The 24,264-nt window shown below is 41.9% G+C and overlaps 1 protein-coding gene and 1 non-coding gene across 2 annotated transcripts; one reads left to right on the plus strand and one right to left on the minus strand.

Annotated features, from left to right (window-relative positions):
• Positions 1 to 1,272: 1,272 nt before the first annotated feature.
• Positions 1,273 to 1,379, minus strand: LOC126027664 (U6 spliceosomal RNA). The gene has a single exon (XR_007502301.1). It is a non-coding gene; the product is annotated as a U6 spliceosomal RNA (small nuclear RNA).
• A 3,839-nt stretch (positions 1,380 to 5,218) lies between these two features.
• Positions 5,219 to 23,863, plus strand: XPA (XPA, DNA damage recognition and repair factor). Its single transcript, XM_049784168.1, has 6 exons — positions 5,219 to 5,402; positions 7,328 to 7,438; positions 9,902 to 10,007; positions 16,846 to 17,011; positions 18,571 to 18,688; positions 23,670 to 23,863. Exons 1-6 carry the CDS (start codon positions 5,231 to 5,233, stop codon positions 23,816 to 23,818), a joined length of 822 nt encoding a protein of 273 aa, XP_049640125.1. The 5' UTR covers positions 5,219 to 5,230; the 3' UTR covers positions 23,819 to 23,863.
• Positions 23,864 to 24,264: the final 401 nt, after the last annotated feature.

The raw sequence follows: 24,264 nt of genomic DNA on the forward strand, positions 1-24,264 counted from the left end.
TTATCTTTTGGTTCAGAAAGTTTGAAATCTAAGTTTCCATATAGAAAAATATAGAGTCCCATTTCCTGGATTATTGCATCACTATAGTGCAAGAGCCCAAGATGAGATGACTGTCAGTGCAGCTGTGTCCTTGTCGTCCCCCCCCCCCCCCCAGCCCCAGAATGCCCATGTGGTGTGCTCTCTCCTCAGATGTTCTCTGGTTGTGATTGGTGCCAAAAGATGTTCAAAGTGACCACATGAAGGGATAGAGCTTTGAGGAATCAGGGTGAGTGATGAAAATTAAACACACACACGCACATACACGTTCTTTTTACTAGATTTTGAAGACACACATGTTCTCTTTATGTCATTTCAGGCATGAATACTCTGGCATGCCGCAGAGAGGAGAGGAGGCTCTCAGGAAAGCTGCCAAATGTCTCAGGCCCCTTCCTGGTTGCCATTCTCACCTGTCTGCTCTTTTTCTAAGCTTCAGTTGGGGCTGTCAATGCTTCTGTACTTAGTTAATTATCCCCTTTCAGCCTGGATCAGAGTCTCTCTGGGAGATGAGAGAGGTTTAAAGCAGGAAGATAAATGCCCTCACAATGTTTTCCCCTGAGCCTGTGAATGGGGAGAGGCAGCATTCAGCCCCAGTTCTCCTTGCCTGTCTTCCTTTTGTCGTCCTTTCCCCTCCCCCCCCCCCCACTGAGATGACTCAGGCCGCACCCCTGGGCCAACCCTCCAAGTCCCTGTCACCCTGTGGATGTGCAGATCTGGACATGCAGCCCTTTCTCAAAAGGAAGTATCTCCTTTTAGATTGGTTGAAGACATAGCTAACAATTGAGACCAACCGCAGGAAATTTGCTTACAAAGGTCAGGAAGCCAAAGGAGAGGGTGTTACCCGTAAAAGAGGCCAGGCAAGTTGTCAAGAGGTACAAAACATTGGCACAGTATCTTAGCTCTGGCCTACATGCCTCTGGATTCAATGCTTTGATGAGGAGGAGGTTCCGGGCTAGTTATTCTCTCTAGTTATTCTCTATTTTTCCTAGGAGAAAACTGATACCTTGCCCTCCCATATAAATGCTCCACCCACAGACACTAAGAAAATTTAGAATCTAGAAAATCTGTGTATGGAGCTGTCTCTCAAAACCTGCTGAACACTGGCATTATTCAGGGATAGGAGTGCTTCACACACACACACACACACACACACACACACACACACACACACACACACACACACACACACACACACCCCTCACTCAGACACACACACACACCACATCTTTTTTTTTTTTAATTATGGAACGCTTCACGAATTTGTGTGTGATCCTTGCACAGGGGCCATGTCAATCTTCTCTGTATAGTTCCAATTTTAGTATATGTGCTGCCGAAGCGAGCACAACCCACCACTTCTTTATATTCAGTCCTACCCCTGACCAATAATATTGTATCTCTGGGCTTGGGCTCCAAGTATTAGTAGTTTTTAAAATTCTCTGGGTGGGGCTGGAGCAATAGCAGAGCGGTAGGGCATTTGCCTTGCATGTAGCCAGCCCAGGATGGAGTGGGGTTCGATTCCCACATTCTATATGGTTCCTCGAGCCTGCCAGGAGCAATTTCTGAGCGCAGAGCCAGGAGTAGCCCCTGAGCACCCTGGGTGTGATCCAAAAACAATACAAACAAACAAACAATTTCTCCGGGTGCTTTCAATGTGCAGCTAAGTGTGAGAGTGCTGAGTCCTAACCACTACACAACCAGGGATGACTTGTTTGAGAAGCTCTGAACTGGGCTCTGGCTTTTCAGACAAGGCCAGGGAGCTTGTTTATAGTGCACATGCTCAGGTCCCCCATACACCCAAGGAACTGAATCAACAGTTTGATAAGATCACCAGGTGAGTTGTATATGCACTGAAGTTTGAGAAACTTTTCTTTTAAAATTTTTTAAATTTTAATTTATAATTTATTTATTTGGCTGGGTGGGGACATCTGACAGTACTCAGGGATTACTTCTTGTAGAGAATTATATGTGTTGCCAGAATTAAACCAGGGTTGGCCACATGTAAGGCAAGTACCTACTGTACTCTCTCTACAGCCCACGTTTATTTTCTGAAAACTGTAGGCAATCTGTTCACAATAGACTAAATTCTGTCTCAGTAATTCTCTCCTCAGCACTGTAGCATCATTTCCATCACCAAGTGAACTCTATAGTCAGTGAAGTTATTCACCTTTCTCCTCTTCTCTCAACTCTGGTTGGCCCAGACAACCAGTTCTGCTTACTGTCATTTTTGGATTGTTTCTTCTGAATATTTCATATAAAATCAATAGCTAGTGCTTCAAGTTTCATCATTGTGGTATCATCTAAGCAATGCACCTTGCCTTTTATTTGGTTAGATAACATTCCTTTGTATAACTATTTCACATTGTGCTTGTTTGCTTGTCATTTAGTGGATATCAAGGTGGTTGCAATATTTTGGGTATTGAGAATGGTGTTGTTATGAATATCTATGTGTAAGTGTATTTAAACACCAGTTTCCAGTGCTTTTGTGTCTTTCTATCGTATGGTAAATCTGTGCTTAAGATTTTGAAAAACAGCTAAACTAGTCTCCACAGGAGGTACAAATTTTTTTTTTTTTTTTGGGTTTTGGGCCACACCTGGCGGTGCTCAGGGGTTACTTCTGGCTGTCTGCTCAGAAATAGCTCCTGGCAGGCACAGGGGACCATATGGGACACCGGGATTCGAACCAACCGCCTTTGGTCCTGGATCAGCTGCTTGCAAGGCAAACACCGCTGTGCTATCTTTCCGGGCCCAGGAGGTACAATCTATATCTCCACCAACAATGTAGGAGGGTTCTAACTTCACCATAGTTTTATAGACATGTTATCTTCTACTAAATAGATTGTTCATCCTCATGTATACTAAATAGTATCTTATTATTGTACTTTTGATTTGTCTTTCTCTAATGACAAATATTTTTTCAAGCAATTATTGTTGGTGGTGGAAGAAGTGAGAAGCTTTCATAGAGAACTCCTTTTGCTTGAGCCATCTCAGTATCCTGGGAGGGGAGTGTTAGGATTGCTAAAGTTGGCCATAAACATTTACATGGGGTGGACACTAGAATTCCACTGGTCCACAGGCAGTTGTCAAACTGCTTTTAAGATCCACTTGATCTGCATGGCACAGGGCTTAATGGACCACTAACAGTGGACCACCAAAAGTTCAAATCTTCTTCCCTTGATTAACATCTGAACAACAGTTGTGTCTACTTAGAATGTCCCAGCAAGGACAATTTGGGAACAAACACCATATAAAATCAACTTTGCAAAAGCAGGAAGTGTGCGTTCTCATTCTACGGTTGCCAGAAATTCAAATTGAGATGTGTATTTTTTTCCTTTTACTTTAGGGGTGCTGTAGACTCTCTCCCATCTGAGTTGACTCTCTTGATATATTTCTCTGTCTCTGTACCCCATAATAACATGGTCATTAGGTTGTACTCTCCAAACTTTAGCCACTGAGTATTAGTAGGAAACTTCACTCAGAATGCCACATTGAATTTTCTAAAAACTGATCCTAAATGGTGTAATTATAACATTGTGTGTGACTTTTTTTTTTTAGGGGGGACACACCTGGTAACACTCAGGGGTTACTCCTGGCTGTGTGCTCAGAAATCGCTCCTTGCTTGGGGGACCATATGGAATGCCGGGGATCAAACTGCGATCCATCCTATTTTAGTGTGTGCAAGGCAAATGCCCTACCGCTTGCTCCACCGCTCCGGCCCTACATTGTGTGTTTTGGTTTCAATAAAATTTATTTATTTGTACTTTTGCCTGAAGAAAATCCAAGTTATTTATACATCATGTATGCAATATGATTGCTTTGCAAAAATAAAATTATAGATTTGGGGGGCAAAAATGCATGAAATATTTTTCTTGCAGTTTGCTATCTTTCTGGGAAGTGAGACTATTTGGCTCAAATCCAAGTCCCTTCTGCTTGGTTGAGTTCATTCACCCTGAAAAAGTGCTGTGTTGACAAAGATAGCTACCCTCAAGAAGACAAGCCTTGGTACAATGCACAGCGCAAATGAAAGCTAGAATCAAGGTCTTTTGTCACATTCAAGACACAGTCCCTTAGGCCATGCCTCCAAAATAAAGTTATCTGGATAATTATCTATTGGTTTCTTTTTAGAGACACTATTAATACCAGCTGCCATCACTGAAGGAAGCCTCTTTTACGTGCCAGACATTGAGCTTTAACATCATCATTGCATCTAATTTTCCTAAAACACGGGAAAGTGGTTCCCTAATTATCCTCATTTTATTACCAAAGAAACTGATCTCAGGTTAAATAACATTTTGATGTCATGGAGGTGGAGTTAGGGCTAGAATCTAATGATGATGATGGGATCTTTTTTTTTTTAATCTTTATTTAAGCATCATGATTACGAGCATGTTTGTAGTTGGGTTTCAGTCATAAACAGAATACCCCCCTTCACCAGTGCAACATTCCCACCATCAATAGCCCCCTCCTACACTACCCCTGCCTGTGTTCACTACAGGCATTCTACTTCTTTCATTCTTTTAACATTGTCATGCTAGTTGTCAGTGTAGTTATTTCCCTAACAGCGTTCACCACTCTGCAGTGAGCTTCAAATTGTGAGCCGGTCCTTCCAGCCCTTAACTCTATTGTCTCTGAGCTTTATTACAGTAATGTCTTTCATTTTTCTTAAAATCCATAGATGAGGGAGAGTATTCTGCGTCTCTCTCTCCCTCTGACTTATTTCACTCAGCAGAATAGTTTCCATGTATGGGAAAATTTCATGACTTCATCTCTCCTGACAGCTAGATAATATTCCATTGTGTATATGTCCAACAGTTTCTTTAGCCATTTATCTTTTGAGGGGCACCTTGGTTGAGCATCTCTGAAAACAACCATGATGATGGGATCTTAATTCAGTTCTGACTGAATATGAAAAAGTCCATATCCCGCACCACAATGCAACATCCCGGAAATACACACCAGAAAATGATCTCTGAACAAACGCTTCCGGGTTATGGAGGCACCCGCGTTTCCGGGCAACGCCTGCGCAGACCCCGCCCATCGCGCGGCCTTCCTCCCTGGTTTATCTCACTGCGCAGGCGCTCTTCCGCCCACCGGGCGGCTTGATGGAACTTGGTCGCGCAAGAGCTTATTTGACCGGCTCGGACGCTCGTATGCGAGTGCGCATGCGTGGTGGATCCGAGGTAGCCGAGCTGGGAAGATGGCCGAGGCCCTGGGAGTTTCGCCGGAGCCGGCGGCTTCAGCGCCGCCAGAGGAGCTCCCTGCGTCGGTGCGAGCGAGCATCGAGCGCAAGCGGCAGCGGGCGCTAATGCTGCGCCAGGCCCGGCTGACAGCTCGGCCCTACCCAGCGGCGGCGGCGGCTACCCCTGGAGGTTTGGTACCTCCTTTCCTTCTCCTGACCTGACAGGCCGGGGTCTTGCTTGTGCACCCCGCGCTCACCTGCACGCACCCTCGGGAGCTGTGTGTGCGATCCCCGGGGGCAGGCGGGTCTCAGCCCCGGCCCTTTTCAGGGTGCAACGCCCCTTGTGGCCAGAAGGTGTCAGTCAGGCCTCCAGCGCTGTTCTCTTCTTGCAGTGCTGCCCCGGCTCCTGGGTGGAACCAGAATAAAAATACAATTTTATAAAATAAGTATAAATGTACATATTTTATACATTTTATATAAATTATATTATAACATTTAATATAATTCAAATTAATATGCAATGCAAATTATACATTTATACATTTTTTTAAGATAAAAATTTTATTCTGGATGGAACCAGAATACAAATAACATTTAAGGTCCCATTTCTGGAGCCTGAAAAAAAAGGGCAGGAAGGATAGAGCGCTTGCTTTGCACGAGTTTTTGCTTTGCATGGGTTGAATCCCCAGGATCCATTCTGATCACCGCCAGAAAATGATCCCTGAGTGCAGAGCCAGGAACAAGCCTTGAGCAACGTCAGGTGTGGCTCAAGAGAAAAACAAAAACTATTGCGGGAGAGATAGCATCTTGGTGGTAGGGTGTTTGCCTTGCATGCAAGAGGACAGTGCTTCCCATCTCTGCACCCCATATGGTCCCTCGAGCCTGCCAGGAGCGATTTCTGAGTGTAGAGCCTGGAGGAACCTCTGAGCGCTGCTGGATGTGACCCCAAAACAACAACAACAACAACAAACAAACTATTGTACCACTAATAATGAATGATAATGTACCATTTCTGCAATTTTGCCGTCCCCCCCCCCACCCTTCGTGCATTTCTCATGCTGTACAGAGCTTGGCCTCAGCGGGAGAAGCACCCCGCCCCCAGCATTCTGGTCCCCAGGATCACACTGCTAGTCTGCATTGGGTTAGTGCTGGGTTTGGAGCCCGCGTTTTGATTGGTGGTAACTAAAGCCAGAAAAGGAAAGGGGGTCTGCTAAGGTTCATTCTCACAAGTCTAATAAATCAGGGTCATAGAGCACAACTTTCTGCCCTACTAGGCTTCTCACCCTTGGAAAAACGGTATATTAGACTGGTCTGCACATTGTCTCTCTCTCATGGTCCTTTTTTCCTTCTCTTTTCTTTATTTTTTTTAGGCCATTCCTGGCTCTGGGACTGGTTCCTGGGATATTTAGGGGAGCATGTGGTATCAGGGATGGAACCCAGGCCTTCTGCTTGCTTATCATGTTATCAGTCATTCGAATCTTTCCAGGCTCCTGGAATAGTTTGGTTGTCATGCAGTTCTTTCGGGCACAGACTCCTTAGAGTGGTCACCCGTTCTGTATAGCAGCAGATCATGGTTTAGAGCAATTATCTTCTATTCCTTTCATCTGCCAGAAGGAAGGGGCAACGATGGTAGTCTAGCTGGCTTCATGTCTTAATATCAATACAAGCTCTCCAGAGACTTTGGTTCTCATCTCATCTTTCCACTTTTTCAGAGCAGCTGTGTCCCCAAAGAAAATTAGAAACTGGAGACTGGACTGGTAGCTCCTCAAAGGGGCTGAGTGTTGTTTGGTGTGGTACAACCCCTATATTCCCCAATAAAGAAACCAATTCCAGAAGCTGAAGAACTCTGGAAGTTCCTTCCAGAAGCAAGACCCAGATTGAAAAATGGCCTTTTCAATTTGAAGGTGCTCGAGTTAGGGGGAAATATTGTTACTTATGTTGATGAACCTACTCATGCTACCACAAGGGTTTCTGAATGGTACTCAGGAGATTAAGTAATGCTAGGGATGGAGCCCGGTTTCCTGCTCGCAAAGTATGTGCTCAGCCAGTTGAGGTAGCTGTGTGGACCCCTGATTCAATGGTTGACTGCTTTTATATTCATTTCTTCTATTGTAGGCATGGCTAATGTCAAAGCAGCCCCGAAGATAATTGACACTAAAGGAGGCTTTATTCTAGAAGAGGAAGAAGAACAAACGCGTAAAATTGAAAATGTTGTTCATCAACCAGGTAAAGCTTTTTTTTTTCTTCTTCAGAAAATAGCTACTTGAGGGGCCGAAGAGACAGTACAGCGGTAGGGCGTTTGCTGAACAGAAAGAACGATAGTTTGAATCTCGGCATCCCATATGGTCCCCCGTTTCTGCCAGGAGCGATTTCTGAGCGCAGAGCCAGGAGTAACCTGAGTGGCCCCAGGTGTGACCCCAAAACAGACAAACAAACAAAGGGCTACTTGAGCACCACTAGTTGTGGCCCTAAAACCAAAAACGAAGGAGGGAAGGTAGGAAGGAAAGGAGGAGGAAAGGGAGGGAGGGAGGAAGGAGGAGCTATTTAAATTGGTCGTTTTGAGTGAGATGTATTCTTTGCAAACTCTTGTTAGATAAGACTATACTTTGGTGAGTAGTGTAGCTTTGTAAGACTGTTTAAGTTTGATGCAGGGTACTTGCCATGTATGCAGCCGATTCAGGACAGATGGTGGTTCGTATCCCAGCATCCCATATGGTCCCCCGTGTTTGCCACAAGTGATTTCTGAGTGCAGAGTCAGGAGTAACCCCTGAGCATTGCTGGGTGTGACCCCAAAACAAAGCAAAATTAATTTGGCAGGGGCCAGAGGGATAGCATAGTGATAGGGCATTTGCCTTGCACGCAGCTGACCGAGGACAGACCTAGGTTCGATCCCCAGCATCCCATATGGTCCCTCGAGCCAGGAATGATTTCTGAGTGCAGAGCCAGGAGTAATCCCTGAGTGCCACCAATGTGGCCCAAAAACCAAAAAAAAAAAAAAAAAAGTAATTTGGTGGTGATGATTAATTTATCTTTTTTTTTTTTTTTGGTTTTTGGGCCACACCCGGCGTTGTTCAGGGGTTACTCCTGGCTGTCTGCTCAGAAATAGCTCCTGGCAGGTACAGGGGACCATATAGGACACCAGGATTCGAACCAACCACCTTTGGTCCTGGATCGGCTGCTTGCAAGGCAAACGCCGTGTGCTAACTCTCCTGGCCCAATTAATTTATCTTGTGGTTGTGTATTAGGATTGGTTGATGCTCTCTGTGTTTGGATTTTGTTTTGAGGCCACTCCCAGCTATGCTTGAGGACTTCTCTCCTGGTGGTGCTCAGGGGACTATACAGAACAAGATACTGAACCCAAGGCCTTACACATGCAAAGCAAATGCTCTACCACTGAACCACTTCCTGGCCCCTGTTTTCTAACACGCACTTTCAGCCAATGTATTGACTTGTCAGCTAAGTGTAGTAGTGAAGAAATGGGTGTTGGACATTATATGACTGAAACTCAACCATGAACAACTTTGCATCTCACAGTGATTCTTTAAAAAAAAAAATAAGAACAAAACAAAACAAAAACAATGCTTTGTATAGCAAAGGGCTCTGTAAGTAATGGTTAAAGAGAAAGGCCTGTAGTGGGGTAGTAGTGTGGATATTCCAGGGGATCCAGTGTAATCTCAGGGGAAAGGGAGTCCAAGGATAGTCAAAGTGAGAGTGATGGGGAAGAAGATGTTGCCACTGACTCTGAAGGTAGGAGACTTGGTCAAGAGGGTTGGAGGCAAGGAGCCTCTGGGAACTGGAGAAGGTGCAATGTAATGGATTTTCCATTAAACCTTCAAAAGGAACAGTCTTGCCTTAGTTTGCTGGGACTGGGCTCACAGATCTTGTAGTGATTTTTGTTATCTTAGCTACTATAAATTCATAGTGATTTGCCACAGTAACAGTACAAAACTAATGCCATGTGGTTTTATACCTTGATATTTTTTTAAATATCTTTTGTTATGTCCTAAAGATATTTTTGCATGTATGATTGCTTAATCAAGGTTTTATTTTTTTAATGAATTTGTGTCAGACATAATACTAGGTAAGATAATAAGATAGATGGGGCCAGAGTAATAATTCTTTGCCTAAGGTGTTTGCCTTGCACATGGCTGACCTGGATTCAAACAACAACACCCACATGATTCTCTGACTTCTATAAGAAGTGATCCCTGAGCACCACCAGTATGGTCCCAAAACCAAAAAGAAAAAGCTAATAAGATGGTGGCATGTTTATTGCTTTAGTCACAAAAAGGAGGAAGTGGGTGATAATACAGTGACTAGGACTCTTGCCTTGCATGCAGCTGATCTTCCATCCCTGGCATCCTATATGATCCCTTGAGACCCACTAGGAGTGATCCTTGAGTACAGAGCCCCAGGTATAACTACTAAGCATTGCTGAATGTCACCCAAAACTAAAAAGTTTTAAAAAGAGGAAACACATGGGGCCGGAGAGGTAGCATGGAGGTAAGGCGTTTGCCTTTCATGCAGAAGGTCATTGGTTTGAATCCCAGTGTCTATGGTCCCCTAAGCATGCCAGGAGCAATTTCTGAGCGTGGAGCCAGGAGTAATCCCTGAACACTGCTGGGTGTGAACCAAAAAACAAACAAACAAAAAAGAAACATAAAATGGTTAACTCTCCCTCTCTTTTAGGACCTGTTATGGAATTTGATTATACCTTATGTGAAGAATGTGGTAAAGAATTTATGGATTCTTATCTTATGAGCCACTTTGACTTGGCAACTTGTGATAACTGCAGGTACTTATTTTATTTTAGATGAAGCCCTCAGTTGCTGAAGTCTGTGTGTGTGTGCACTCGATAGGGGAATTTTCCAAAATGTGATGCCCTCAATTGCTAAAGTGTGTGTGTGTGTGTGTGTGTGTGTTTCCAAAATGTGATGCCCTCAATTGCTAAAGTGTGTGTGTGTGTGTGTGTGTGTGTGTGTGTGTGTGTGTGTGTGTGTGTGTGTGTGTGAGTTTTCTAAAATATCACTGTTCTCCAGTTTGCCACAGAAGTTTAAGAAGTCTGTGCCAGTCATTTATTATAGGCTGCCTCAATACGAAAATGTCCCAGCTCTGCCTTTTCCTTTTGGCCAGCACTAACACTCTTAAACTTCTCTCAATAGTAAGTTCCTAATCTGTATCCCTTCCTAGTTTCCAAAAAACCCCTGTTTCTCACATATCAACACATTGGTCAGAGGACTGGAGGGAAAGGAAGTAAAGGAAATTTAATCTGGGTTTGCCACATGCAAGGCAGGCACCCTACCTGTTGTACTATCATTCTGATTCCAATACTCATCATTTATTTTGTTGCTCCACTGGCTTCAACTCAGAGACATTTATATTTAGCCCTCAATGGCTGCTCATTTGTTTAACACTGTCAGTTAGGTACTCTCCTATGGTAGGTGCTTAAAATGAAAGCTTTTGTTTGGGTGGGAGATGATTGCATTGAAATTTAAAATATATTTTAAAAATATGCTTTATTTTTATGTAAATAAGTCTTAAATCCTGTAACTCACAATTTTGTGATGCCTTTAATATGCTCTTTAGTGTACATTCTTGGTGTCTTTGGATGAATACTGCAGTACTCACTTGTTTGAAGTCTCCCACCTTTTCCTTTCCTTTTAGAATATACACTACATTTCCTCCTTCCACATTTTCTTATTTTATGAAGCTTTCCATTTAGTCTAGTTTCAGAAGAGGAGACACTCTCTTGTTCTTTCCATATGGAAATTTCCTATGAGGTGATCAAGTAAGCGTTTTCTATCCTTTAGCTACAACAGTGATCTTTTTTTATTTTTTGTGGTCTTTCTTTATTTTTTATTTTTGGACATTTCATAGTTTTATAGAGTATATAAATAACATAGTTCTGCTTAAGATGCCTTGTCATTTTTGACACTGACAATTTGCTTTCATACTTCAAATGAACCACTTTAGGATCAGAGATAGGAAAGTTCAGAGTATTAAGATTAAGCCTTTGTCTTTACCCGCTAACCCTGGTTGATCTCTGGCTCCAGATGTGTTCCGCTGAGCACCATCCAGAGTCATTCCTGAGCACAGAGCCAGGGGTAATCCCTGAGCACCACCAGATGTGGCCCAAATCACCCCCCCCCCCCCAAGCCAAAATCATGCATGTCTATAATTTTGAGGTTAAGTAATTTTTTTGATTTTTTTTTTTTTTTTTGGTTTTTGGGCCACACCCGGTAACGCTCAGGGGTTACTCCTGGCTATGTGCTCAGAAGTTGCTCCTGGCTTGGGGGACCATATGGGACACCGGGGGATCGAACCGTGGTCCGTCCAAGGCTAGTGCAGGCAAGGCAGGCACCTTACCTTTAGCGCCACCGCCCGGCCCCCTTTTTTTGATTTTTTTATTGCTAGAAACATGGAGAAAGAAAAATATTATGAGAATTTGAGTTGAGTGACAGTGAAGACATTTGATTTTGAAGTATTGAAAGATAATTTTAAATATTTTATCATCTAAAGATATTGTGACTCTGATTCTATTATTTCTAGTATGGTAGTGAATTACAGTATCAAAGGGATGAGGAATTGAAGGTAAAAATGAATATTCATCAGAAGTAATAGATTAATGGAGGGATACTATAGCAGTGTAGAGGGGCCAGAAAGAATAATTTTCAGTGTATCACCATGAGTTATTGGGCTACAAGTCCTATGAATATTATTGAACCAATACAGCATTTAAAATTCTTTTTATGGATCTCTTCTTAGAATTAAACAAATAACTGATCATTCTGTGTGGCCATTCTGGCATGATGTGAACAAGGATAAATTCTAGGCTTTCCTCAGAGTCATCCTGAATAGGGACAGCGTGTCTCTGCACGTAAACAAGAATACTGGTTAACGAAGCACAATAGTAGAATTATTTTTAGTTTATCCTTTCCCCTAATATAATTATAAGAAAAAGGTTTAATCATATGTTCTGGGTGCTGCATTTAAAATTACTCAATGCTTGGGGCCGGAGTAATAGCACAGTGGTAGGGTGTTTGCTTTGCATGCGGACGACTCAGGACAGACCTGGGTTCGATCCCTGGCATCCCATATAGTCCCCGTAGCCTACCAGGAGCAATTTCTGAGCGCAGGCTAGGAGTAACCCCTGAGCGCCTCTGGGTGTGGCCCAAACCCCCCATCCCAATTACTCAATGTCATACATATTCAATGAGAATAATATTTGGGAATAGATAAATACAAAATATTTCAGCTATTTTATTCCAGGAAAATAATATCTGCATTGGAAACAGAGAGAGAGAGAGAGAGAGAGAGAGAGAGAGAGAGAGGAGAGAGAGAGAGAGAGAGAGAGAGAGAGAGAGAGAGAGAGAGAGAGAGAGAAACTTAATAAACAGTATTGGAAATGAAAAGGAGGAGATCACTACAGAGATTCAGAGGGTAATCAGAGACTACTTTTTTTTTTTTTTTTGGTTTTTGGGTCACACCCGGCAGCATTCAGGGGTTACTCCTGGATCCATGCTCAGAAATCACTCCTGGCAGGCTCAGGGGACCATATGGGATGTCGGGATTCGAATCAATGACCTTCTGCATGAAAGGCAAATGCTTTACCTCCATGCTTTCTCTCCGGCCCCAATCAGAGACTACTTTGAGAAACTCTATGACACAAAACAGGAGAACCTGGAAGAAATGGTATAAATTCTTGGACTCTTATAATCTTCCAAGATTAAACCAGATGATCTAGCATATCTAAACAGACCCATCTACTACTGAGGAAATGAAAATAGTAATCAAGTTTTCCCCAAAAACAAAAGCCCAGGCCCAGATGGATTCACTAATGAATTCTTTCAAACTTTTCAAGAGGAACTACTACCAATCCTTTTCAGGCTCTTTAATAAAATTGAGAATTAGGAACACTCCCAAATAGTTTTTACGAAGATAACATCACCATAACACCAAAAGCAGACAGAGATGCTGCAAAAAAGAAAACTACAGACCCAATATCCCTGATGAACACAGATGCAAAGATCCTTAACAAATTCTAGCAAATAGGATCCAATGCCTCATCAAGAAGGTCATACATACACCATGACCAAGTAGTTTCATTCCAGGAATATAGGATGGTTTAACATAAGTAAATCAATTAATATAATACACCATATCAATAAAAAGAAAAATAAAAACCATATGAGCATATCAGTAGATGTAGAGAAAGCATTTGATAAGGTTCAACACCCAGTCTTGATAAAAAGCTTTCATTAAGATGGGAATGGAAGGAACTTTTCTCATAGTCAAGGCCATCTACCACAGCCAATGGCAAATATTATTCTCAATGAAGATAAACTAAAAGCCTTTCCTCTAAAATCTGGTACAAGACAAGGCTGCACTCTCACAACTCCTATTCAACATAGTGCTGGTAGTTCATAGTGATTAGTTAGGCAAGATAAAGATAACAAGGGCATCCAGATAGGAAAGGAAGAAATTAAGCTCTCTCTATTTTCAAATGACATGATACTATATTTAGAAAACTCTAAAATCTACCAAAAAGCTTCTAGAAACAATAGATTTGTACAGCAAAGTGGCAGGCTACAAAGTTAATATGCAAAAATCAATGGCCTTCTTGTATACCAATAATGATAGCAAAGAAATGGATATTAAAAATCAATCCCCCAGGGGCCAGAGAGATAGCATGGAGGAAGGGCATTTGCCTTGCATGCAGAAGGATGGTGGTTCGAATTCCGGCATCTCATATGGTCCCCCGTGCCTGCCAGGAGTGATTTCTGAGCACAGAGCAGGAGTAACCCCTGAGTGGTGCTGGGTGGGGCCCAAACCCCTCTCCCCAAAATGGCAATACTCCCCAAATCATTGTACAGATTTAATTCAATCCTTCTAAAGATACCCATTACATTCTTCAAAGAAGTGGATCAAACACTCCTGAAATTCATTTGGAGCAATAAACACCCTCAAATAACTAGAGCAACCCTTGAGAAAAGGAATATGGGAGGCATCACTTTCCCCAACTTTAATTGTATTACAATTTAATTGTATTAATTTAATTTAATTGTATTACAATACCATGGCATTGGAATAAAGACAGATTCTCAGATCAGTGGAATAGACTTGAGTATTCTGAGAATGTTCCCCAGACATACAATTAATTTTTTATAAAGGGGCAAGAAATGTAAAATGGAATAAGGAAAGCCTCTTCAACAAGTGGTGGCTGCACAACTGGTCAGCCACTTGTAAAAAAACAAACTCAGACCTCCATCTAATACCATGCACGAAGGTCAAATCCAAATGGATTAAAGACCTTGATATCAGATCCAAAGCCATAGGTATATAGAACAACACGTAGGTAAAGCACTCCAGGACATTGAGACTAAAGGCATCTTCAAGGAGTAAACATCCCTCTCCAAACAAGTGGAAGCAGAGATAAATAGATGGGGTTATATTAAACTGAGAAGCTTCTGTACCTTGAGGAAATAGTGCCTAGGATACAAAAGCCATCCACAGAATGAGAAAAACTATTCACCCAATATCCATTAGATAAGGAACTAATGTTGAAAATATACAAGGTACTAACAGAACTTAACAAGAAAAAAAATCTAACCTCATCAAAAATTGGGAAGAAGAAATGGACAGACACTTTGTCAAAGAGAAATACAAATGGCTAAAAGACACATGAAAAAAATCCTCCACATCAGTAATTATCAGGGAGATGCAAATAAAAATAACTATGAGGTACCATCTCACGCTACAGAGACTGGCACACATCACAAAGAACAATCAGTGCTGGCAGGGATGTGGAGAGAAAGGAACTCTCATTCACTGCTGGTGGGAATGCTGTCTATTGAGCTCCCATTTGACCCAGCTATACCATTCCTAGGATTATACCCTAGGTACACAAAAATACAATACAAAAATCCCTTCCTCACACCTATATTCATTGCAGTGCTATGGAAACAACTAAGATGCCCTTCAATAGATGAATGGCTAAAGAAACTGTGGTACATATACACAATGGAATATTATGCAGCCGTCAGAAGAGGTGAAGTCATGAAATTTTTCTATACATGGATGTACATGGAATCTATTATGCTGAGTGAAATAAGTCAGAGGGATAGAGATAGACACAGAATAGTCTCATTCACCTATGAGTTTAAAGAAAAAAGACATTATTGTAATAATGCCAGAGACAATAGAGGTGAGAGCTAGAAGGACCTGCTTATGATATAAAGCTCATTACAAAGAATAGTGAGTGCAGTTAGAGAAATAACTACACTGACAACTGTGGTGACAATAAGTGAGAGAATTAGAATGCCTATCTCAAATACTGGTGGGGGGAAGGGGTAGGAGGTAGATTGGGGACATTGGTGATAGGAATATTGTACTGGTGGGGGGGTGTTCTTTTTGTGACTAAAATCATGTTTGTAATCAAGTTTCTTAAATAAAGATAATATAAAAAATCAGCATTGATGAATCTATAGTAAAACGTAAAGGCAAAGTAAGTTTTTTAAAGTACAACTCCAATAAACCTATGAAGTAGGGTATCTGAATATAAACTTTAGCAAATTTGGAGATTATTTATGTTAGCTTTCTTCCGTATTATAAAAGTACCACTTTAGAAAGTTTTTTGTTTACTGGTTAGCACTTGAATTACCCAGTAGCTAGATAAATGAATTTCTATCCTATAAGGATATCATATGCATAGTGACTGGAATTATATTAGCATCACCATAGCTGAGGAAATCTAAGTGCTGAAGAAAAGATTCCAGACCTGCTGGGGCTAATATTGAACAAGTGCACACTGCATTAACTAAGTGTAGTCACCAAGTATCAAGTGCATTTTTATGTTGTAAAATAATTTTACTTGTTTTTAATTTTTTTTGTTTTTGTTTTTGGGCTTCACCCGATTCTCTGCTGGTGTCACTCATGGTGGGAGGGTGGTGAAGGGCGTGAGGTACAGTCCATGTAGTGCTGGGAATCAATGCTGGGTCTCCAACATGCAAATCCTTTGCTCTTCTCATTGTACCATCTCCCACCTTCTGTCCTGGTAAGCTTCTACACTCATGTCAGCATCATTGGCTATTCTTTCCCCCGACAGATCACAAGTCTGTTTTTTGTTTTGTTTTGTTTTTTCCCTCTGAGCTTGGCTTGATTTCTGTATGCCACATAAAAATGAGGTCATTATATATTTGTTTTTGTTTTTCTGACTTATTTCACTTAACATAATGCTTTCAAGGTCTTTCAATGTTGTTGCAGATGGCAATATTATTTTTCTGTGACTGAATAATATTTCACAATAGAACACATTTTATTTAGCTACCAGTGGGTATCAAAATTGCTTTAGAGATGTAGACTACATTTTACTTATATTCATCCGTGGACATCTGAATTATTTCCACATGTTAGCTATGCATGAAATATTCTTACATTAAATGTGTAAATTTTGCTATAAATACAGCTTTTCAGAATGAGTAAGAGAAAGGATTTTTTCTGCTGTTGTTGAGAATCACAGGAAAAGATATTCTACATTTTTCTTTTGGCATGTATGACAGTCCACAGGTTGTTGGACTATTTGAAGACTCAGTTTAAAATAACTGACTTACATAATGGATTTAATCTCTTTTCAGAGATGCGGAAGATAAACACAAGCTTATAACCAAAACAGAAGCAAAACAGGAATACCTTCTAAAAGACTGTGATTTAGAAAAAAGAGAACCGGCCCTTAAATTTATCGTGAAGAAGAATCCTCATCACTCACAATGGGGTGATATGAAACTCTACTTAAAATTACAGGTCTCCAATAAGTTTCATTTACTTTAAACACTGGGTAGGATTTTTAAAAAGTGAAATAAGTATAATTAATTTTTCCTTACAGAAAATATCCTTTGTTGTTTTGCTTATGAGTTACAATCATGTGTATGCTTTTTTTCAATATGGACACATTTGTCAGTGGAAATTTATTTACTTTTTTTGGCAAGGGGTCACATCCAGTAGTGTTCCTGGCTCTGCACTTAGAAAACAATCCTGGCAGGCTAGGGAGACCAGATGGGATACCTGTATCAAACCTGGGTTTGTCCTGGGTTGGCCATGTGCTCCAGCCCCATGTGTATGTTTAATAGCATGTTTTCTTGATTTGGTTTTTGGTGTGACACTTTGGTGGTTAGGTAATTTTTGGAATAACATTCTGAAATTAAGGTTTGGCTTAATTTCCCTTCCTTTAAATATATGTGCATTATGGGCCCATACTGATAGTACATGGGTGATAGTGGGTGGGGTGTTTGCTTGCATGCAGATCCCAGTTTAATCTCTAGCACCCCATTTGATCCCCCAAGACTTGCCAGGAGTGATCCTTAAGCACCGAGTCAATAGTAAGTAAGCCCTCAATCAGCACTACAAGGTCACACCGTAAAACAAACAAGTATAGGGATTTCACAAGAACCAGACAAACCCTCATTTGAGCACTATCAGATAGCCACAAATAACTAGTATTGTTTCCTAAAATGGGTGGAACCAGCCACAGAGTCTAGGGAGTTTGGCCCATCCAAGGAATTCCTGGCTTTAGAAACTCAATTTCAGATGTAGCTTGAGGAGGGGGAGAAGAGTGGTTTTTGTTTGCTCTCTTGAAGAGTGAAGATGAGTTAATTTTCTTTTTTTCTTAAAAGGGGGAGGTAGGACAAATAAGTTTGGGAATCTTGGCTTTAATATCATCTAAGTGAATTTTCTCAACTTGGGCTACAGATGATGAGTCCAGGGGTATGTGCCAACATAATTTATCCATTCAGTGCCTGGAACAGCTGGGGTGTGCAGGCCTGGTGTCTTGAGTCCAGGTGTCTTGGGTCCCAAGCAGTCTCTTATATACTATATATATATTATATATACACACCATTATTTACATATCACATAAATATACACATACCTCCTTCCCCAATATTTTAGAAACAAGCCCAATAATTTTCCGTAGGTGCTTTGTTTTATATACCTATTGAAATATCATTAGATTTATTCTAATTTTATATCATGCTGGCTTACATGAAATGGAAAATTTCAGTGCACTGATTTAATAAGATTTTTTCCTAATCTTTGCATTGCCTGAGCACTGCCAACAGTACATCATGAGCACAGAGTTAGGCATAACTTCTGAGCACCTCCAGGAGTGGTCTCCCCCCAAAAAAGATGAGTTTGGCTACATGGGCATTTTGTTTCCCTTAACATATTGTGAGAGATTTGCTGAGGGTAACTCTTATGGTGTAAATTATTTTTTCAAAAGTAAATATACTAAGAGTACTGAGACTTGATCTGAAATTTTAATTTTTTTTCCTCTTTGGTGTTTGGGCTACAATATCTATTTGTAGATTGTAAAAAGATCTCTTGAAGTTTGGGGAAGTCAGGAAGCATTAGAAGAAGCAAAGGAAGTTCGACAGGAAAACCGAGAAAAAATGAAACAGAAGAAATTTGATAAAAAAGTTAAAGGTAAGTGTATCATGAAATATTATTTAGTGGGTCCGGAGAGATAGCACAGCGGCGTTTGCCTTGCAAGCAGCCGATCCAGGACCAAAGGTGGTTGGTTCGAATCCCGGTGTCCCATATGGTCCCCCGTGTCTGCCAGGAGCTATTTCTGAGCAGACAGCCAGGAGTAACCACTGAGCAACGCCGGGTGTGGCCCCCCCCCCAAATATTATTTAGTGTTTTGCAAAAAAGGCCTGTAGGTAAGTTCTTCTTGTTTAAATATAAAAAGTTACAGGTAGATTGCAATGTATTTTCCATGGATTGAAGAAAGGAATTAATTTGTTCTCAGTAGGTTGGTTTTTGAGACTTTCAATCTAAACTTCACTGTACGTATTGTTCTAGAGCTGTCATCTCAGCATGATTCACATTTTTAAATAAGAAAATGGGAAATTGGGGGCCGGGCGGTGGCGCTGGAGGTAAGGTGCCTGCCTTGCCTGCGCTAGCCTAGGACGGACCGCGGTTCGATCCCCTGGCGTCCCATATGGTCCCCCGAGAAGCCAGGAGCAACTTCTGAGCGCATAGCCAGGAGTAACCCCTGAGCGTCACCGGGTGTGGCCCAAAAAACCAAAAAAAAAAAAAAAAAAAAAAAAAAGAAAATGGGAAATTAAAGATTGGTCATCAGTTCAATCTGTTTTTAAATCGGAGTAACTTGTATAACAATCTAAAGGTTTCAAGTGTAGGGGCCAGAGCGGTTGTGCAGGGCCTAAGGCGTTTGTACGCACTAGCCTAGGACAGCCTAGGACAGTCTGCCGCTTTTCAATTTTCTGGCGTCCCATATGGTCCCCAAGCCAGGAGTGACTTCTGAAGCGCATAGCCAGGAGTAACCCCTGAATGTCACTGGATGTGGCCCCAAAACCAAAAAAACAAAAACAAAAACAAAATCACCCCCCAAGACCCCCAAAGGTTTCAAGTATAAATCATCATAAATCTATCTGTGCATACTAGATTAAATTCATCAATAAAATAAGTCTGATTCCATTCTTCATTATTGCTCCTATCCCACTAAATCCTTTTCCCACTTTCTTCCCTCAAAGCGTGGCAAAGCCCTGCTGGTAACCACTAATTGGGTCTTATAAATAAAAAAAATTTTTTTTTCTTTTTGTTTTTTTTTTTTTGGGCCACACCCGGCGGTGCTCAGGGGTTACTCCTGGCTGTCTGCTCAGAAATAGCTCCTGGCAGGCACGGGGGACCATATGGGACACCGGGATTCAAACCAACCACCTTTGGTCCTGGATCAGCTGCTTGCAAGGCAAACACCGCTGTACAATCTTTCCGGGCCCATAAATCAAAAAAATTTAGTTGTGTTTTATCTGGTCCATTTGTTTTGTCTCTGTACCATGAAGGAGTAAAAGTCATGCTGTGTCTGTCTTTGACTTGCATTACTAAATCATTCATGTGTCACTTGCTATTGCTGTACTCTAGTCTTCAGTGATAACTAAGGACCAATTGAGAGGGGATTAGAAAGACTTTTGAGGGGCCAGAGAGATAGCATGGAGGTAAGGCGTTTGCCTCTCATGCAGAAGGTCATCGGTTCGAATCCCGGCGTCCCATATGGTCCCCCGTGCTTGCTAGGAGCAACTTCTGAGCATGGAGCCAGGAGTAACCCCTGAGCAACTGCCGGGTGAGACCCAAAAAACAAACAAAAAAAAAAAGTATAAAAAAAAAAAAAAAAAGAAAGACTTTTGAGGAACTGGAGGCAGAACAGCAGGTAGGGCAATTTGCCTTGCATGCAGCTGACCAGGGTTTAAACAAGGCAACCCATATGGTTCCCTGAGAAGGGAGCCAGTAATAGGCCTCAGCTAGGTGTGTCCCAAAGACAAAATGCAACAAAAAATATTATTTTTGAATTTGTTCCTTTAATCATTTCAGTATTTTTCTCTCAAGCACCTACTCTTTCAGCCCTCTGTGCCTTTAGGGATGAAGTAATAAAACACATCTTGGGGCCGGTGAGGTGGCGCTAGAGGTAAGGTGTCTGCCTTGCAAGCGCTAGAGCCAAGGAAGGACCATGGTTCCATCCGCTGCCGTCCCATATGGTCCCCCCAAGCCAGGGGCAATTTCTGAGCATCAAACGGGTGTGAACCCAAAAAACAAAAACAAAAAAACATCTTTTTTTTTTTTTGGTTTTTGGGCCACACCCGGCGATGCTCAGGGGTTACTCCTGGCTATCTGCTCAGAAATAGTTCCTGGCAGGCACGGGGGACCATATGGGACACTGGGATTCGAACCAACCGCCTTTGGTCCTGGATCGGCTGCTTGCAAGGCAAACACCGCTGTGCTATCTCTATGGGCCCACAAAAAAAAAATCTTAAAGAGAGGGCAATATTGGTAAAACGAATTCTGTATTGGTACAATTGTTAACCCTAGCTATTAACATTTTTGGGAGGGGTCATTCCCGGGTATGTTTAGGGATCACTCCTGGCAATACTCAGGATCCTATCATTTGCATGGAAAGCAAATGCCCTACCCTACTCACTGTTTTTATTTTTACTTATTATTATTTTTTTTTGCCACACCCAGTAAAGCTCAGGGGTTACTCCTGGCTATGCACTCAGAAATCGCTGCATTAAACCACTCTTTGATGGTGTTTGTTACAGGCTATTAACATACTGATAAAGGCAATGGAAACTGTTGGCTAAGTGGCAGAAGATTTGAAAGAAAGCAGCTATCTGCAATTCCTTTTGTTTTGTTTTTGGACCGCACCTGGCATCACTCTAGTTGCTCCTGGCTCTGTGCTCAGAAATTCCTCCTGGCTGGGGGAACCATATGGGATGTCAGGGATTGAACCTAGCTAGGTCTGTCCCAGGTCTATACATGCAAGGCAAATGCCTTACCGTTGTGCTATTGCTCCAACCCTCTCTGCATTTCCTTTCTTAGGTGCTATTTCTGTGACTTAGTCTAGGTCTTATGTAAAGGTGCCTGAAAGGGGGTCAAAGGGATGAGTGCATGTTTTGCATGCAAGAGCATCAGGTCCAAATCCCAGTATCCTGAGCATGGCAAGAGCTTCTCCTGAAAACCACCAGTTGTGGACCCCTCTTATCTCTTCCTCCAAAATAGTATAAGCTGCCCCTTTGGACAACAATAGTAATGCATGTTTATAGTGGTTCTGTGCTGTCCAGAGAAAGGGTCCTCAGCTCTTTTGTCCTGGTTGTAGGTCTCCTTTTCTCCCTCCCAGGCCTGCCAACTCTCCCCCTCATCTAATGTTCCTGCCTTCAGTCTTTCCCACCTCATTCTCACAGGAAAGCGCTTGGCCTTGACTTCTCAAAGAGTTACTAAGTTGCTTAATGAGATAATGTGAAAAACTTACTAATTATTACTTTTTTTGGGGGGGCACACTTGGCAGAGCTCAGGAGTTATGTCTGGTGCTTCTCTCAGAAATTACTCTTGGGAGACCTTAGGCACAGGGGTCTCAAACTCAATTTACCTGGGGGTCGCAGGAGGCAGTTGGGTGATCCTTGAGTGCAAAGTCAGTAGTAAGCCTTGAACATTGGGGGGTGTGACCCAAACAACTAAAATAAAACAAAACAAAAAAAGATTCCTCTAGGGCAGGGCCACAAAATGTTGTATGGAGGGCCGTTTGCAGCCCGAGGGTCGCGAGTTTGAGACCCCTGTGGGGATGCCAGGGATTGAATTCGGGTTGGCTGTGTGCAAGGCAAATGCCCTACCCACTGTGCTATTACTGTGGCCCTAATTATTAAGAGTTTTGATGATTTCACCAGCAATGTAGATTAAAAATATGTACTATATATAATATAAATATAATATATAATATATAATAAATATATATAAATATATTGCTGGTTGTTGAGTCATTTAAGAGTACCCTATAGAGCCGGAGTGGTGGTGCTAGAGGTAAGGCATTTGCCTTGCAAGCGCTAGCCTAGGATGGACCACAGTTTGAACTCCCGGGTCCCATATGGTCCCCCCAAGCCAGGAGTGATTTCTGAGCACTTAGCTAGGAATAACCCCTGAGTGTCAATGGGTGTGGCCCAAAAACAAAGATATTATTCCCTTGTCATATGTGTAGTGGGTGAATAATATCTCCCATTATATGTGTAGGCATCTGTCACAATCTTGTGAACAAAAATCACATTGACAATGAAGGCTGACAAACCTTGGTTAAATTTATTCCTATTTTTGTCTTTAGCTCTGATAGTGAAATGCTATTTATGGTTGAGATTAAAGAAAGTATAACTGCATGTCCTCCATTAGGTCGTGCCATTACCAACAAACTGGTTCTTTGTGTGTGAAGTAAGATAGTTTGTATTGAATTATTGAATTGTTAGTATCCTCAAGTAGCACTTTCAAATGATAAATGATAGATAAGGCCTTGGCAGCTGGTTTTCTAAGATGTGACTGTTTTCTAAGATCTGCCAGAGGTCCTGGATTTTTATTTTCCCTTCTCATCATCACTTCCTTCATGCAGCCAGCACTTACTTCAACTTTTTTATTCACAATCCCTATTCCTATAGAATATTTTTGTTCAACCCTGGATTTGTTAAATAGGAGTGCATATGAAACAATATAAATCATGTTTTCAAACACCTTTTTAAGAAATTGGTGACCCCATATGCTAAATCTGGGCTCCTAGCCCAGACTGTAGCAGCTAGGTTAGAGAGGTGGCTTGTAATTCAGACACAAGCCCCTGAAACTCTCCTGTCCTAGCTCATCTCAGTCGAGCCCTTTTCCTGCTGTGGCATCCTTTGTTGTATGCACTAATCCTACTCCTCCACTTCTGTCTCCTGAATTGGGTTCTCTTTTGCCATCTCTCAGACCACTTAGCCCATGAGTCTGATTCACCCTGCGCCAACAAGGACTGCAGTGGTTTCACAGGCCAGGCCAGGAAGTAAAAAAGTAAGCATTCTAGTTGGTGTTGTTACAAAATAATAATCCACTTTCTTCAGTGATTAAGTTTTAGGCAACTAAAAAAGTTAACTCTTTCTTTTAGAGTTAAGGAGAGCAGTAAGAAGTAGTGTGTGGAAACGGGAAACTGCTGCTCATCAGCACGAGTATGGAGCAGAAGAAAGCCTGGATGATGATATGTACCGGAAGACTTGTACCACGTGTGGCCATGAACTGACCTATGAGAAAATGTGATTGTGAACCAAATGGTTATTCTAAAAACTTTTCAAAAGATTTTTTTTTTTTTTTTTTTTTTGGTTTTTTTTTGGGCCACACCCAGCGTTGCTCAGGGGTTACTCCTGGCTGTCTGCTCAGAAATAGCTCCTGGCAGGCACGGGGGACCATATGGGACACCGGGATTTGAACCAACCACCTTTGGTCCTGGATCGGCTGCTTGCAAGGCAAACGCCGCTGTGCTATCTCTCCGGGCCCTCAAAAGATTTTTTAAATAAAGGAAATTGATATTAGTTTTGTCCAAAATATACCCAAGGGTAGTCATTAGAGACAAACAGAAACACTTGTGGGTTTCAGTGGTAGGCTTTGGGCCAAGTTTCAGTTAAGGTTCGAAGGCCTGATTGTGGGCAGGATGTTGAGTCTGATCATTTCCTCTCTGTAACAGGGATGGGAGCCAAGTGGCAGGG

This window comes from Suncus etruscus, chromosome 1 (assembly GCF_024139225.1).
Source record: "Suncus etruscus isolate mSunEtr1 chromosome 1, mSunEtr1.pri.cur, whole genome shotgun sequence".
NCBI classification, from domain to species: Eukaryota; Metazoa; Chordata; class Mammalia; order Eulipotyphla; family Soricidae; genus Suncus; species Suncus etruscus.

Bases quoted from the DNA above. Each gene is read 5' to 3' on its own strand.
- XPA (XM_049784168.1), top strand. From the start codon at position 5,231: ATGGCCGAGGCCCTGGGAGTTTCGCCGGAGCCGGCGGCTTCAGCGCCG. The intron at 10,008-16,845 runs GTACTTATTTTA...ATCTCTTTTCAG, and splicing joins GCAACTTGTGATAACTGCAG to AGATGCGGAAGATAAACACA. The intron at 17,012-18,570 runs GTCTCCAATAAG...ATCTATTTGTAG, and splicing joins AACTCTACTTAAAATTACAG to ATTGTAAAAAGATCTCTTGA.